The 15,337-nt window shown below is 30.5% G+C and overlaps 1 protein-coding gene across 2 annotated transcripts; it reads left to right on the top strand.

Annotated features, from left to right (window-relative positions):
* The first annotated feature begins 1,274 nt into the window (after positions 1-1,274).
* LOC106677346 (uncharacterized) lies at positions 1,275-14,976 on the top strand. Of its 2 annotated transcripts, XM_014415220.2 has the most exons (9): positions 1,275-2,614; positions 3,778-3,921; positions 4,637-4,756; positions 5,547-5,696; positions 7,551-7,690; positions 8,867-9,004; positions 11,291-11,403; positions 11,828-12,037; positions 14,357-14,976. In XM_014415220.2, exons 1-9 carry the CDS (start codon positions 1,608-1,610, stop codon positions 14,912-14,914), a joined length of 2,580 nt encoding a protein of 859 aa, XP_014270706.1. In that variant the 5' UTR covers positions 1,275-1,607; the 3' UTR covers positions 14,915-14,976. The 2 variants fall into 2 exon arrangements, with proteins under 2 accessions (XP_014270706.1, XP_014270707.1); XM_014415221.2 differs by lacking the exon at positions 8,867-9,004.
* Positions 14,977-15,337: the final 361 nt, after the last annotated feature.

Raw genomic sequence — 15,337 nt, 5'->3', positions numbered from 1 at the left:
TAAAACTCATCAGTATTTTTGATTCTTTGGCTTTACTTCATTCTGTGAGCCCTGCAACGTGGGGCAAACGCTGGCTTATAATAAATTGTTCATTTCCTGTCCGAGCTATTTTGACTACAACCGGACCATCTTCCTGTTTGTCGTCAATCTTCCAATCAATTCACCTATTCAGCTTACCTTCCTAATGAACATGCATTATTGAGGCCTTCTGATGCCTTCACCTCTTAAATTAGTGCCAGGACTAATTAAGATACAGTATAATGTCACAATATTCCGGCATGACTTTCTGGATCCATCTACTCACAGTCCGTTCAGAAATAGCATCCTCTTCTTCAAATTGCCGCACAAAACGGATGACTTCGGTGGCAGAAAACTCACGTTTCCAATAATGACGTAATGTTACCAATGTTTCAAATTTTACCAAACCAATGTTGGGAAAAAAGTAACTGCAATTAATTTGGCTGGAATCAGTAATTACGATTTATTTAGTTCAAATAGTAATTGTAATTTTGGGCCACAATGACAATTACATTGGTTTATCAAGTAGTTGAAATTACTAATCTAAGTGGTTATTTTATTTCCGCAGTAATTAGAAAGTAGTTGTAATTTTAATTGCCATTACCTTTTGTCAAACACTGATTTTAGTGTCTCGTTGTTTAAGCGAATGCCAAGACCAGGTCATTTTATTTACTAATTCATCAAGCTATTATGTTTATAGCTAAGGAATTTATGTTATTTCAATATTAACAATAATTGAAAAAAAATAGCCCATCAGTATGAGCACATTATTTGCAACAAGGAGCAATCTGTAATTTCGTATAATCACACCAATCGCGTTATATTCTTTAAAGTATATAATAAGTATTTAAAAGAATTAAATAAACAACAACATAGTCACAAATATACATATTGCCGCTTTGATTCAATAGTGGCACTTTTAACAAAAAATGTTTCTTTTTATTTTGTATTTGACGTAGTTCGTAGATTGTACAATAGGCTGGGATTCCTTTGTGAGAGGCTTACTGGGTTTGGGACGATTTTAGTAGAAAAAATAATTCGAGCCTATGTACTATCTTTAAAATACGTCTAGTTAAAAATCAAATCATCTAACATTTTTGTTAGATGTACCACTCTTAAAGCAAGGCAACATTATTATCTATACATAATTACTGAACTTTTTAAACTTCATGGAACCTCTAGTGATTCACTCCTACTTCAAAACATAACTATCGATACAAGAAACGATTGTAGCGCGTTCTGTGGGTGTTTTATTAACAATTATGTGTGAAAAGTAAATAAAGTAATATTGAGGTAGTATTTTTTAGATAAGTGTAAAATGTACTACGGATTTATGTACATTAAACTATACGAGTATTTGTTTTAATATTTCGATTGATATAAAATTGGTTTGACTGATTTGGAAAGATATTAATTTGACTTCTTCTTTGGAATTAAGTGGTGCAAGTATTTCTCTAATGTACATGAATGTTTACAATCGACGCCTATAGTATAAATTTTACTATATTTCTAAATAAACAGATAAATTGTTCTTACAAGTGCTTTCATTTTATTTCCTCTCTGTTTATTATTGGTATCTGTTTATTATTATGAACATGGAACAGGTTAGTCTTGCACCCCAACATAATGGATTATATATTTTAAATGGTCAAGCAGTTTTAATTCAGAATGCAACTCAAAATACAAATATCTCTGGATCAACAAACAGTGACATTTTTCAACCAGTCCAAAATGGTTTATCTACTGTGGTTGGCAGTCAAACAATCAAGGCAGCAAATGGCTTAGGTCAAAATTATGTGCTATTGGATAATTGTAAACCAGATGATGATAGAGTAGTACAACTATCTATTAGTGATGATTTCCCATTAGAGATGTTGGATACATTTCCGAAGACTGACATTGGTAATGATGTATCTGACTCAAGTTTGTTGAAGAATATTTTTGCCCAGGGAAATAATAAAACTGATAATTTATCATCACCAGACCTCCTAAGTAGTTTCTTAAAATTTACTCCAAAAGAGAAAGTGGCCAATCAGTTTGAGTTGGTATCTCCATTAAAGGGTAATTTTACTTATGCATACCAGTTGTCAGATGGTGCGAAATTGTGCCCTGTGTCTACAGTTGGTAATGGAACAAGTACGGTTAGTATCCCTGTTGTTACCAGTGGACCAGATAGTAAATTTTCCGAAAGTGCAGCTGTTACTTCTCGAATATCAATTCCACAAGTTTCATCTCAACAGACTGCTCGAAAAGTGGTTTATGTGAACAACATTTTGAGTGGAGTTAATGGGAAACCGCGTTTAATTTTAAATATGAAATCAAAAGGTGTACCTGATCAGAAAAAAAGAATAACGCAGAAAATTCAAATAGTTCCATCTAAAGACAAATCGCTTCTTTGTAACAATCTAAAAACTAATTCCCAGAAAATTGAAGCTGTCCCTATCATTTCTTCTGAGGAAAAAGAAATGGCTAGTTCTAAATTAATTATTCAGAAAGACTTGTCAAATAATATTTCTGATATGCCTCTTTTGCTGAATACTCTGTTAACCTCTAAGATGCCTCAGAATTCTCAAGCTGGTGAAGCAAAAAATGTGAGGTAGGATATCAATGTTTTCTTATTTTAATATCAAGTTTAGTTGCGTTTTCTGCATAGTTCATTTTTGCTGTAACTGTTAAGACACATTCTACTCTTAAATTATTTTTTCTATAAGCTACATTAATTAACTAAGTATTCCATTATAAATTGTTGTGAAATTATCGAATAAGTTCACTACTGTTAGTCTGTCATGACACATATACACTCATTTATACTACACATACACATACACTCATTTCTAAACAATGAGAAACGTTCTACTATTGCGAATTATGACCTAATACTATGAATGATTTATTCATCCTATTTTTGAAACCTCAAGTTATAAATGATCCGTTGATGGTTTGTTTATTGCTTTTTAAGCAGGTGTATGGAAGTTATCAAGTTAAAGCTATAAGATTAATAGTGTAGCTAAGAAACCACAACTATATAACATTGCATGTATATGAGCATGGGGTGGCACAGAGGTAAGGCACTGTGCTACAAACTCCAAGGACCCGGGTTCGAATCCTGCTGTGGGATATAACTATTTATTCTGTTATTGTAGCCATGAGGCAACCCAGTGGATTCTGAACCTTAATAATTTATATGGTTGCCATGCTGCTATCTGAAATATTTGTTTGTCTATTTAGAACTAACTATCCTATAGACTTAGTCTCTTTTGATTAAACAACATATGCTATATTTTCGGTATAAGTATAGTAGCCTAGAATGCTAATGTGTGGATCTCATCTCCAAAAATCTGTCTTATTTTCCTACTTAAGCTACAAAGAACCTTCTTGAGTAAGTTTTCCTTCATGTAAATTTAAAAAAAATTTTTTAATATTCATTACTTTCCAAATATTAAATAAATTACTGGTTTTTACTAGTATGTTGTTTATAATCCAAAGAATAGATTGGTCACCTGTTGATGCCCTCCCTCTCATATCTCAGAAATGACCAGGGAGAGTGTGATAAAAAAAAAAAAAAGACCTTTAAATAGATTATAGTGTCACTGTATATTATTGTTTATGTTTATTATTATTATTATATTATTAATTATGTTTCTGATTATTGTTATGAACAGTATTCGTAAGTAAATACCTGTGTGTAGTATCTATTGTTTCCTTTATTTTTTGTGCTTAGTTACCTTTTTTTCTTCTTATTTTTTTTTTAAATTTTAGTAAGGCTCAAGTAGTTCAAACTGATGGTCCAGTACAACGTTCATTGCTCAAAATGCAACTTCAACAGCAAAAAACTCCAGTTAGGATATCACCCACTGTTATTCAGAAAGAAGCAACTAATAATGAAATAAAACCAGTTGGAAGGTAATTTAAAATTTGTTTGTTAGTTTTGAAAGGGCACTTAACAGCCTGGTCATCAACGCCCAACTAGTAATTTAAAATTTAAAGTAGTAAAACTGATCCTTGGTATATATTATTTTTAAGTATTTAAATTGAATCTTTGTATTTATTTTGCTTCCTAATAAATAATTGTTAACTATTTTGTTTTGTTTTTACCGTGCCTGTGACCATCTTTTTAAGTATGTTTATCACATTTAAACAAGTTATGATGTTTAAAACCCAGATAATATAAAATGCTGAAATTCATTTCACTTAACTACCTATTATTACTAATGTTGAAGAGAAATATGAGGAATTTTATTAATTGGATTAATAACTGAGATTAATTGAGAACTGTAGAAACTTTGCTCTAAAAGTGTACTTTGGCTGTTTCTTTTTATTTATTTGAAATGTTTATTCATTCTTTGCTTAACAATTAATTTTAAAAATATGATTAGTTACTTATTAAATTATTAAAAAAATTCAGTTTGATACCATTGTATCAATTAATTTAAATAATTAAAAAAAGTTATTTTGATGATCATTACAGCTTTGAGAATGTTTTAACTTAATAATTATATAATGAAAATTTGAATTTTTAAGGAACCCACAGTTAAATTAAGGTTTTGTAATTTAAATTATAAGAACATAGATAAAATGTGTTATGCATTTTTATTATGAATTTCTATATTATTTGTAGGTTAACTGAATCTCAGTTGAAAAAAATTGCAGCAGTATTCAGAAATAGTTGCCTCAACCGCACTAGGCTCACAAATTCAACTATCTTTGATACTGAAACAAATACAAGAATAGTTTGCAGGTAAATTATGTCTTCGTTATTAATTATTGACTTACTGATGTTTCGACTGTTTAGTTTTTATGCAGTTCAGGTCTTAAATTATAAGTTTTAAGTGGACTCCATTAGAAAACACAGGTTTTAATTTTTAAATTAAGTATTTAGCTCGGAGATTTAAATGTAGTATTTAATAGGGGATAGATTAAACTCTCCTTTCTGTTTAAAATGTAATGGTACTTTTTAAAAATTTAAATATGATTTAATTGGACTTTTTAATAATATACGACAAATTAGTGCTCATTATTTTGAACATTGGACTAAGTAAGGGGAGGAATATTGTTATAGAATATTGGCATGTTGAAAAGTACTACAGTGCTTGTATACTTAAAGATAAGTGCAATGGTCCCAAAACCTTGTTTTTAAATTCTAAATAGAGATTAATATATCACAGATGATAATCCTTACTGTGTACTAGTAGATAATACAAGTTAAAAAAGAAATTATAAACTTAAATTTATAAAATATACTTATACAAATGAATTACACTATTACATGGTATTTACGACAGTAAAGTCATAAAAGTAATTCTTCTATAAAATTGTTTGTGCTATTTACAATTGTGTAAGAAATAATAGTGTTGATTAACATTTTAAGTGAGTAGGCCTATGAATTCCATAAGTCGAATATGTTTAGGCGATGAACCAAATAGTGGTTCGCAGTTACACAAAATATAACTGGAAGTTATTAATTTATGTAGCCATCAGTTTTTATTATTTGGAATTCTTTTCTTAAAAGTAAATTAATCAATGTTTAGGGTTGTCTATCCAGAAGATTTGGTAAAAGATGGTGAAAAACAAGTCACAAAAAGAGGGAAAAAAAGAACTAGATCTGTTGAAGTTGTCAAAAAGTCTGCTCCTGAGGATGATAAGACCAAGAAACCTCCGCCACCATCAGCTCGAACTAGGTAAATATTTTCTCATTTTTAAAAATCAATAATTTTTAATAATGTAATCAAGATATGAATAAATAAAACTTAATTATTGTCTTAAATATTCACTTTATGTATCAATATTTCTTTTATTTAATTCTCATTTATCATTACTAATCATAATTTATTTATGCCTATAAAACTACTTTCATTTAAATATTTTTAGATATTGGAGTTCATTAACTACTGTATTATGATTTAAAATATACCATAATACTTATATTTTTTTAAGACAGATGTCTATCTTGTTATCCTTATACTTGACTGAAAAGACAGGAAACTGCAAGTTGATTCCTTACTGCTACAACATTTACTAGACAAATTGTCCATACTTCCAATCAATTACAAAAGACTCAGAGTTAAGCATCGACTAAATCATCAAATTTCTCTCCGCCAAATCATACTATCCAAGACTTTTTGTTAAATCCTCACCCCTTACTTTGTATCAAATAAATTTATCCATTAGACCTTAATGTTACCTTACTTTAATGGACTAGCCCTAACCAGATATCAATCCTCTATAATGAATTCTCTTATCACTCCACTACTTTCTCTAGCCTTGTTTCCTCCTGTATTCCTGTTAATCATCTGTGGTGCCTGAAAAGAAGATGGCTCGAGACTCAATAGAGAAATGTTATTGGAGTGGTACTAATTGGTAGTTTCTTTCATGTCGTTATAGCTTATATCATTACAGACTGGATTTTTGTGCAGTAAAAAGTTGAAAAGTGTGCAGTAAAAACTCAACATGTGTATAAAAAAACCAAAATCCAGAAATTGTCATCAACTATATTGTATAATTTATAATAATAAAATATACAAAGCTTACTTAATGATGTTTGGATCAAATTAAACTCGCTGAAAATACTTTTATATTGATATAAACATATATGAAAACTAAACTTCTCTGATTATAAACCTAAAATTCTGTCCACATTGATGAGCTATATGGAAGCTTATAGTATTAAATGATTTTATATTCCTATATGAAGGTTAGAGGGAGGGTGGTAGCCCTGAGGTAAGGTGCGTGGCTACTAACTCCAAGGACCCGAGTTCGAATCGGGCTCGGCAGAAAATTGTTTTCTGTTACACTGTAGCCAATGAGTCAACTCCTCTGGGTTCTGGAGCCCTCCTGGGGTCCACCCAGTCTCTTAAATTGGATACCCTTAATTGAGTAAAAATCTGGTGGTCGAGTATTTTTTTGACCAAATCACCTCCTTGCACAACCTTTGGTCTAGTAACAGTACTTCCTTAAAATGTACTGAACTCCTGACCCTTCATGGGTTGTAGCGGTACAGATTTTAATTTAGTTATAAAGGCTAGAATTACATTTTTTAATTTCTTTTTAATTTTAAGTTCTAGAAAAAATGTACAAGGAACTACATAGGAAGGAGTATTTAAAAATATTTTTAGAAGCAAAATTCTTTCTTTTAATTTCACCTAAAATTTCACATAGCATGTTCTCTCATCTCACTTAGCTTTTCTATTTCTATTTCTATTTTTACATACAAATATACCATCAACAGCAAGAAATAAATCAATATAGAAAAAATGTGTAGTTACATTCATATTGATCAGATATTTTGATTTTTATTTAAATATAATTTAATAAAAATTGAAATCATACTAATCACACCAAAGAGGAGTGAGAATTCAAGTTAAAAACAATAACACAGAAAATTTTCAATTCTGAAGACCTAAATATTTCCATTTCCTACATAAATGTAACTTCCCTACTAGTCAATGTATAAAAACAATTACTGTGTATTTATTATTAATTTTGTCATATTTATCATATCAACTATCCTTATATAATCACAACTTGTATTTAAGGTCTGGTAGACTTTCCCGCCCTCCTCGCTACATGGTAAAAGACTTTAAAAAATTAACTGAAGATTCTGAAGCATCCTACTCAGACTACATGAGCGATTCAGATGAAAATAGTGAAAATTCTCCATTGTTACCTTTGCCAAGTAAGTGTGAACTTGATTTTATTTTTTACTATTTATTGAACTTAAAAATAAAGTCTGTTTTTGTTTAATTTGTATAAATTGGCCCACTGTTCTATATCCAAGGTGTTTGATTGTAAAACAGGGTAAGTGAAAAAAAGAAAAATTTTGCAATATTAATTACAATTGTTGTATATTCTACAATGTTTGTTAATTACATGTTTGTTAATTACAATGTTGTATATTCTAATTGGAGTTATTATAACTTAATGTCTACATTATTCTCTTAAGAAAATATATTTTCTAATGATTCTTTTAACAACCTATGAAATCAGCTTTAAAAAAGTTATTATTATTATGTGGGCTACAGACCAAGGAGGCCTAAGTCCTCACATGATGTTTTTCCTAACACATCACGCGTTTCTTGATGTAGTTTTTTCATAGGGTGGGTTCGTCACTCCCACGCCTATTTTTTTGAGTGCCACCCATTGGCTAATGGGCTTGAGAAATGCCTGGGAGGGGAGGTTTTGCATTATTTTGTGCTTGAAAAAAGCCCGGATGGGACCGGGATTCGATCTGACAACCTTTGGGTTCGTAGACTGGCTCGTTGCCACACTGCTACCGCATGAATCTTTTTTAAATTCTTATTTACAGCTTATAAATCTATTTTGGAGGTAAAATTTAGTCTCTATAGTTGAACAAGAGGAGTGAAATTGTTGATTTTTTTGCAATGATTGGCCCTTACATTAGATGTTGAAAATGGACCAGATATAAGATTTACACTTTTTCAGATAATGATCCTTACAGAAGAATAGTTTAAATAGATATTTCTCTCTGGATAAAGTATACTTAATTGTCTTTTAAAAGTGTCACATCCCTCACAATAAGTGTAGGATATTGTTATTTATTACATCCAGGTAAAGTAAAAACAGTTCTGGATCTCAGAGGTATAGAATCACTGTCTATTTTATTGGTTCTACATTACCACCTTTTGGTTTTTGACTTATTAGTCAACTTTGACTAATGATTTATTAAACCATGTAATAAATAACATCATGTATAGAAATAAATATAATTATTTCACATACTGGTGTTTAAGTTTTATTTGTGTGACACTCACATTGCTCTATGTACTTTAACAATTATATACATTAATGATTTATCCGATTAATATATTTATTTATTTTTATATTTTTCTAGCTCCACAGCAACGTAAATATCCTCCTAAATTTCATTGTCCGACTTGTGGTAAAGTTTATTTAGGAAAGAGAAGGATGTTCAAACATTTTACTGAATATCCAAGTCACAGAGACCCAAAAACAGTTTTTGAATTAGAAGGTAAATTTATTTATCTTATTTATAAACATTTTAATGTGTTAGCTCCCTCTTGATAATAACCTAGCTTTTGATATTGGGTTTTCTCATTTTTTAAAAATGTTAATATGTTTACTTTGTCAGCCGTTAGTTTCTATTCCTGGATTCTTTATTTATAATGTTTGACAAAGGAGATTACTGATATAACAATTAATTTATTTAATAGAATATATTTGAATTATAGTTATTTCCTTAAATTTTTTATACTATGTATTATGTATGAAAAATTAAGTTGTCTAGAGCAATGGCTCCTAAACTGAGTTCCAAATGTATGCCAGGGGTGCCGCAAAAGAACACTACTTTCTCAAAATATTAAAAAAAAAAATGGAAAGGAAAAATTAAATTGTAAATATGCAGCATTTATATTGCACTGTTTTTTTTTTATCTTTTCCTAAATATTCAACTGCTCTAAAGATGATTGTGCCTTACATTTTTTTTTTGGCTGGATAAGGGTACCATGAATTTTTCTATCATTAAGAACAGTGCTACGGTGAAAAAAGTTTGGGAACCGCTGGTCAAGAGCTTAGAGCAATTAAGGATATTACCATAAACCTCAGCAATACTTCTGATTGCTTGAAAGTTTCAAAAATTGCTACTCGGATGTTTAAAAAGTTTTTTTCCGAACATTAGAAGTGACAGTTTATTTAGAAAAATCTCTTTATCGACTTGTGTAAAAATTAAGTGAAAGGATTCCTCACTGACTGATCAATTACTTGATTTATTTTTCTAGCATTTTTTGATGTAGCATATTGAATTTTCAGAAAGAAAATTTGTAAAGAGAACTAAAACGTAATTTGAAATCTGATAAAAAAATTTTATGTTGAACCTAAATACATAGAAAATAAAGATACTTATTGTTGCTTTAGCTGTGATATCTCTGTCCAAAAAAATATTTACACAATTTCAAAAAAACAAAACAAACCAAAGCGTCATTTTAGAAATATCTTAAAGGAATTTTTGATGTTAGAAAAAATTATGATTATATTTTTTTTAATTTAGTATAAAAACTGTGTTGTTGATTTTTCAGACTTATGAGGTGTCATTGCTTGAGTGACAATATATTGGAATAGGTAGAGCTTTTTGACAGTGTCACATGCGAGGGTGGTCTGAAAAGTTTCCGACCTAACAAAAATACAAGACATTTTTTCTTAATTTTTGTTTTAATTTTCATTATAGTATCCTTGTAACTCTACACACTTCTCCCATCTCTGTAAAGATATGAAAAAGCTGTCCGCACTTTGGGTGCCACGTTTGCTCAGGTTGGACCAAAAATGTGTTCGAATGAACATTTCCAACGCTTTGTTGGCGCAGTTTAGGCAAACTAAATTTGAGTTTTGGTGCTGATGAATTACTGTAGATGGAACTTGGATACACTAGTATATGCCCGAAACAAAAATACAGTCCAAACAGTGGGGTGCAAAGGGGGAACCGGCTCCAGAAAAACCAAAAACTGTTTTCTCGGCTGGAAAAGTGATGGCAATTGTTTTTTGGGATAGCCATTGAGTTATTTTAATAGACTATCTTCAAAAAGGAAAAACCATTACAGAAGCAAACTATGCATCATTACTTGACAAGCTGAAGGCAGAACTCGCAGAAAAAGAAAATCCTGATTCACCAAGACAACACACGGTCTCACACCTCAGCAGTTGCCATGGTGAAAATCCACAAATTATGGTTTGAACTGCTTGACCATCCGCCTTACTCACCAGATCTAGCCCCAAGCGACTTATTTTTGTTCCCTCATCTAAAAATTGTGCTCAGAGATTTTTGTCAAATAAAAAGGCAATCACCTTCGTGAACAATTATTTTGCAGAAAAAAATGCCGAGTACTTTTTGGAAAGGTTACATTGATGGGAGCATCGCTGCAAGAAGTCTGTGGATTTACAAAGAGACAATGTTGAAAAATAAAAAAAAAATTCAGTAAAAATGTGTATATTTGTTAGGCCGAAATCTTTTCAGACTACCCTCGTATATTATATAACATTTTTAGTGAGTCTGTTTTTAAATCACATTCCATATCTGTATCACTTTTCCAATTCTTCCATTAATATTCATTCTCTTTCATCATACCACTTATCAGCCATAATGCTATGTGGACTTCATACATTTTAACATACACATTTTTAGTTTGTCCTGTTTATTTGTTTTTAATCCTTACTGAGTTCTGATGTTCTAATTAGATTGTAAAAACTAAAGAACAAGTCAAATGTTGATCAATTCCATCTCTATTGATATTATTTGCTGTTTTAGATGAAAGTCAGGAAAATGGTAAGCAGCAAGACAATGAAAGGAATTTATGGAGGAAAATATTTCGAAAAAGTGCTCGAAACCCTAAATTAGACAGTAAAGGATTACTGAAAGAGGTATGATTATATATGAATGCATTTTTAGTAAATGAAAAATATCTCTATTTAGAAATTTTAAAGAGAAATTTCCTTTTTTTCATTGTAGGGCATGACAATACATACAATAAAGTAGCAAAGCGTCACCTCAATATATTTGACCAATCCTCAACGTCCATAAAAATACATATTAACAGCCAAAAAAATAATAATTATCACTTGATCTTATTGAGATGCTGTTGTATGTTTGATTACTGAGTACTCAATTTCACGATCTTTGAGCAGTTTATTTTATTTCATTTTTTTTTTTTTCATTAGATATCAACATAAATTATTATTTAAAAATTGGGAGAGATTATCTGAGATTATTATAACATCATTATGGTATTGGTGACATTTTTTACTGACATATATTTTTATATTTATCTCAAAAATTGTTTTCCAGTTGTTTCAGGTGTGCTCTAATAATGATTTAGTTCCTTTGGCCAAAGAAAAGGTAGCAACAAATGTTGAACCGTGGGATTATTTAAAACTTCGCTATTCGAAAGAAGACGGTGGTGTAAGGACTCTTCTCTCAGATTTATCCTCACTTATTAAATCCATCCCTACGAATTTACTGGTCGCTGCAGAACCTGAAGATATAGGTTCTATTCATGTTAGTAAATGTTTCAGTTCATATATTCTTAAATAACATCCAGTTTTCCATTTAAAATATAAAGTTTTATATATAAGTTGTGTAGAATCAAAATTATTTCCACTTTTTGACAAAATTTAAGTATTTTTCTGAAATTTTCATGCTATTTTTAATTGTGTAGTTTATTTATATGAAAACCTGCAATATCCTATTAGGTTTAGTATCAAATATTATAAGAGAGTGAGAGCTTTTTGTCAAGGTACCAAGAATTTGGAAAAGGAGTTATTTTATTTCTGAACTGCTCATATTTTATATATTTTAATATAAAAATACAGTATTTCTACTATTTAGGCTCTTCGAGTCTACCAAAGATAATATTTTTAAAAAAATTTAATTTATCAAGATTCTGATTTCTTAAGTATTCTTATTCTTATATTTGCGTATTATTTAATGAATTTCTTGTAAATCATACTTGTTTCATTTTAAGTGGTATCTTATGTTCCAATCTAGAACTGCATGCAGATTGTATGTTACAAAGTCATTTTGATTTTTTTTTCTTTGCCCAATTTTACAAAGCTCTTTGGATCCCATAATCAGGACTTATCAGAGTACAATATTGATGAACAAGACATGTTTACAGATAAGACGATTGTGATTCATGATTCCCAAGTAGCGGAAGAAATATTTTTTTAACTTTTAGAAGCTGGAAACAAGTGTGTGTAGTTACTTTTCTTTATGGCATATTTGTTTGATATTCTGATTACATTTTCTCATATTAATGTGTGCAGAGTTAATAAATTTTCTTTATTATGTTCGTTAATTGATTATTGAGACTGAAATGCAATCAGTGCGAAACAAAATACTAGCTATAATCTATGAAAAGCGAAACTGTCTGTATTAGGCTATATAGTAGCTGTGCTGAATCATCATTACAACTCACTTCAACCTGATACTAGTTTTAGCCACATCATGACATCACCTCTGTTTCTCTCTCTCTCTCTCTCTTCCTTAAGCTTCAGCCAAGCTCTTGTATTTATTTTTATTTTTTCCCCACAAATTTCTGTGCATCATCTTCAATATTATCTCCCCATCATATTTGTGTAATAATGGTGGCATTGGTGGCTAAAAGGGATTGTTAAGCATATATTTGTTCTTTGCTTGGTTGTTAAGCTGACCCATTTTCTGTCCTGCCGCTATTGCTTGAATCGCTTCCAACCCTCTTGATGTGATCTGGGTACTTTATCTATGTCATCCACATAAGCTAGAATTTGAACTAACTTGGTGAGATTCATACCGTTTCTTTGTTCTCCGGAGTCCCTTATCTTCTCTAGTTCTAGGTTTAACAGGAGGCATGGCAGGACATCTTGTCTCAAGTTCCTTGTGGTCATAAATGTCTCTCTTAATTCTAACTTGATACATTGATCCTATCATCAGTTGTTCTGTAAGATGGATCAATTCAAAAGATGATCTTCAATTGCCTGGTGCTACCTCTCTCCAATGACACTATCATAAGTGCCACTAAAGTCTATGAACAGGTGATGTGTAATAGTATTGTATTCTCATGTTCTTTCAAGCAGAGTTCTCAAACAATGATTTGGTCCAAAGTTGGTCTTCCTCTCATAAAACTGGCAGACACATATCACTCTTTCAGAATTTGTATCTGATAAAGAATATTCAGTAATACATTGTATGTGCAGTTCAGGAGAGTAATGCTGTGAGTTTGATCTCCATTCTGTATGTCTTTTCTGATCTGTCTAAGAGGATAGATATAATTTTGAAAGCTTTACAAAATTCAGATATAAATATTCATAATGAGGTGGATGAAGATAGATAACTATGTTATCAGGAAGGTAACAGATGATATACTGTTTACAAAAAAAATTCTTCAAAACCAAGTTGTATCTAGAAATTTCAAAAATAAGAATTTGTAAGACAGTCTTTTGTCTAGTAGTAATCTATAGCAGTGTATAGGGATGGGTCATTTAAACTTGAAATTGGAATAGCATGACCAGTTCTGGTCCACAACTGGAATGCATTCCAGTTTTTTTCATTACATTCCAACTATCCAATTATAGTTAGATTTTTGGGGGGAATCATTTGGTGCAAAAATTAATTGCTAATATAATTCCATTTTCTCTTCTTGCAACATGTTCAATTCAAAACCAACTTGATTCCTTGAAAATGAAATTAACTCTTAGGTAATAATTAGGGTTTTACCATACATATGTTGACAATGTATTATTAAATAAAGGTCTAATGTGTTATGTATGCTTTCTGACATTTATTACTTACATATTCTCGGAATCAATTTTCAATATTCCTGTCAATTTTTTTTTACAGATTGAAGATGAAAAATTATGCCAACTGCTTGGTATATCTCCTGGGCATTATATGCCTAATGAAACTTCTTTGAAGGACGATACACCAAAGGAGGCTGTGGACAGTAGCAATACAGGGCCTAATACAGATCTAAAATGTGATATTCAATCAACTGACAATTGTTGGAATTTAAGAAATGACATGTACAGTGATGAAGCGTTAAAAATGGAAGTAGATTCTGGAAAGATGGAGGCTGTTGATGCTGCTTTAAAGGACGATTCGTCAGAACTTAATGAAATATTATTAGAAAAATCTCTCGACTCAGTTGATCAGATTGTCAGCGAAAGACTGAATGATTTGATTCCGACCAGTCCTATCGATGTGAGTTCACTGGTAGAAGCCCAGGTCCTTGCACGGTCTTTACTTACCTCATCTCCTGATCTTCTCCAAGGTGTTTCTGGTTCAACAGAAGATTTAATGAAAACTTTAGAAAACCTGACGCCAGATTTGCCAACAGATGCTGCTCCCTCTGATTTTGATTTCACAGTTCTTTCATCCGACTTTACATCAGATAGGTGACAGAAGCCTTTGAATTTTAGTTACTTTATTGAATCAATTAATTAAATTTTATTATATTTTTATGTTTTGTTTTTTTGTTTTTTTTTAAAATTAAACTGAAATGTACTGAAACACCATTTTAAATAAATAGAAAAAATATATATATTTCGTGTAGGGTATATGCAATTTCCTCAGGTTATTAGTAGTTTTATTTAATTTTTTTTTTATATGATGTTTTGAAATATTCATGAATTTATTAATAAAGTATAAGAACTACCTTCATAAAATGATGAATACCTTTGATTGATATATACAGTAGGCTGTATCGTTTTGTATTGTAATTCACTTTGTGAATAATATATATCGGGTTTGTTTTTAAAAAAAGAAAATTTCTTTAAAATTAGTTAAATAATCCAATAGAAACAGGATTTTTAACAACTATTT

This window comes from Halyomorpha halys, unplaced genomic scaffold (genome assembly GCF_000696795.3).
Source record: "Halyomorpha halys isolate HHAL.00 unplaced genomic scaffold, Hhal_1.1 Scaffold94.1, whole genome shotgun sequence".
Classification (NCBI taxonomy): Eukaryota; Metazoa; Arthropoda; class Insecta; order Hemiptera; family Pentatomidae; genus Halyomorpha; species Halyomorpha halys.
Note: the sequence above shows the minus strand (reverse complement) of the source record. Positions and strands in the feature narration are given on the sequence as shown.

Bases quoted from the DNA above. Each gene is read 5' to 3' on its own strand.
- LOC106677346 (XM_014415220.2), top strand. From the start codon at position 1,608: ATGAACATGGAACAGGTTAGTCTTGCACCCCAACATAATGGATTATAT. The intron at 4,757-5,546 runs GTAAATTATGTC...ATCAATGTTTAG, and splicing joins AATACAAGAATAGTTTGCAG to GGTTGTCTATCCAGAAGATT. The intron at 7,691-8,866 runs GTAAGTGTGAAC...ATATTTTTCTAG, and splicing joins TCCATTGTTACCTTTGCCAA to CTCCACAGCAACGTAAATAT.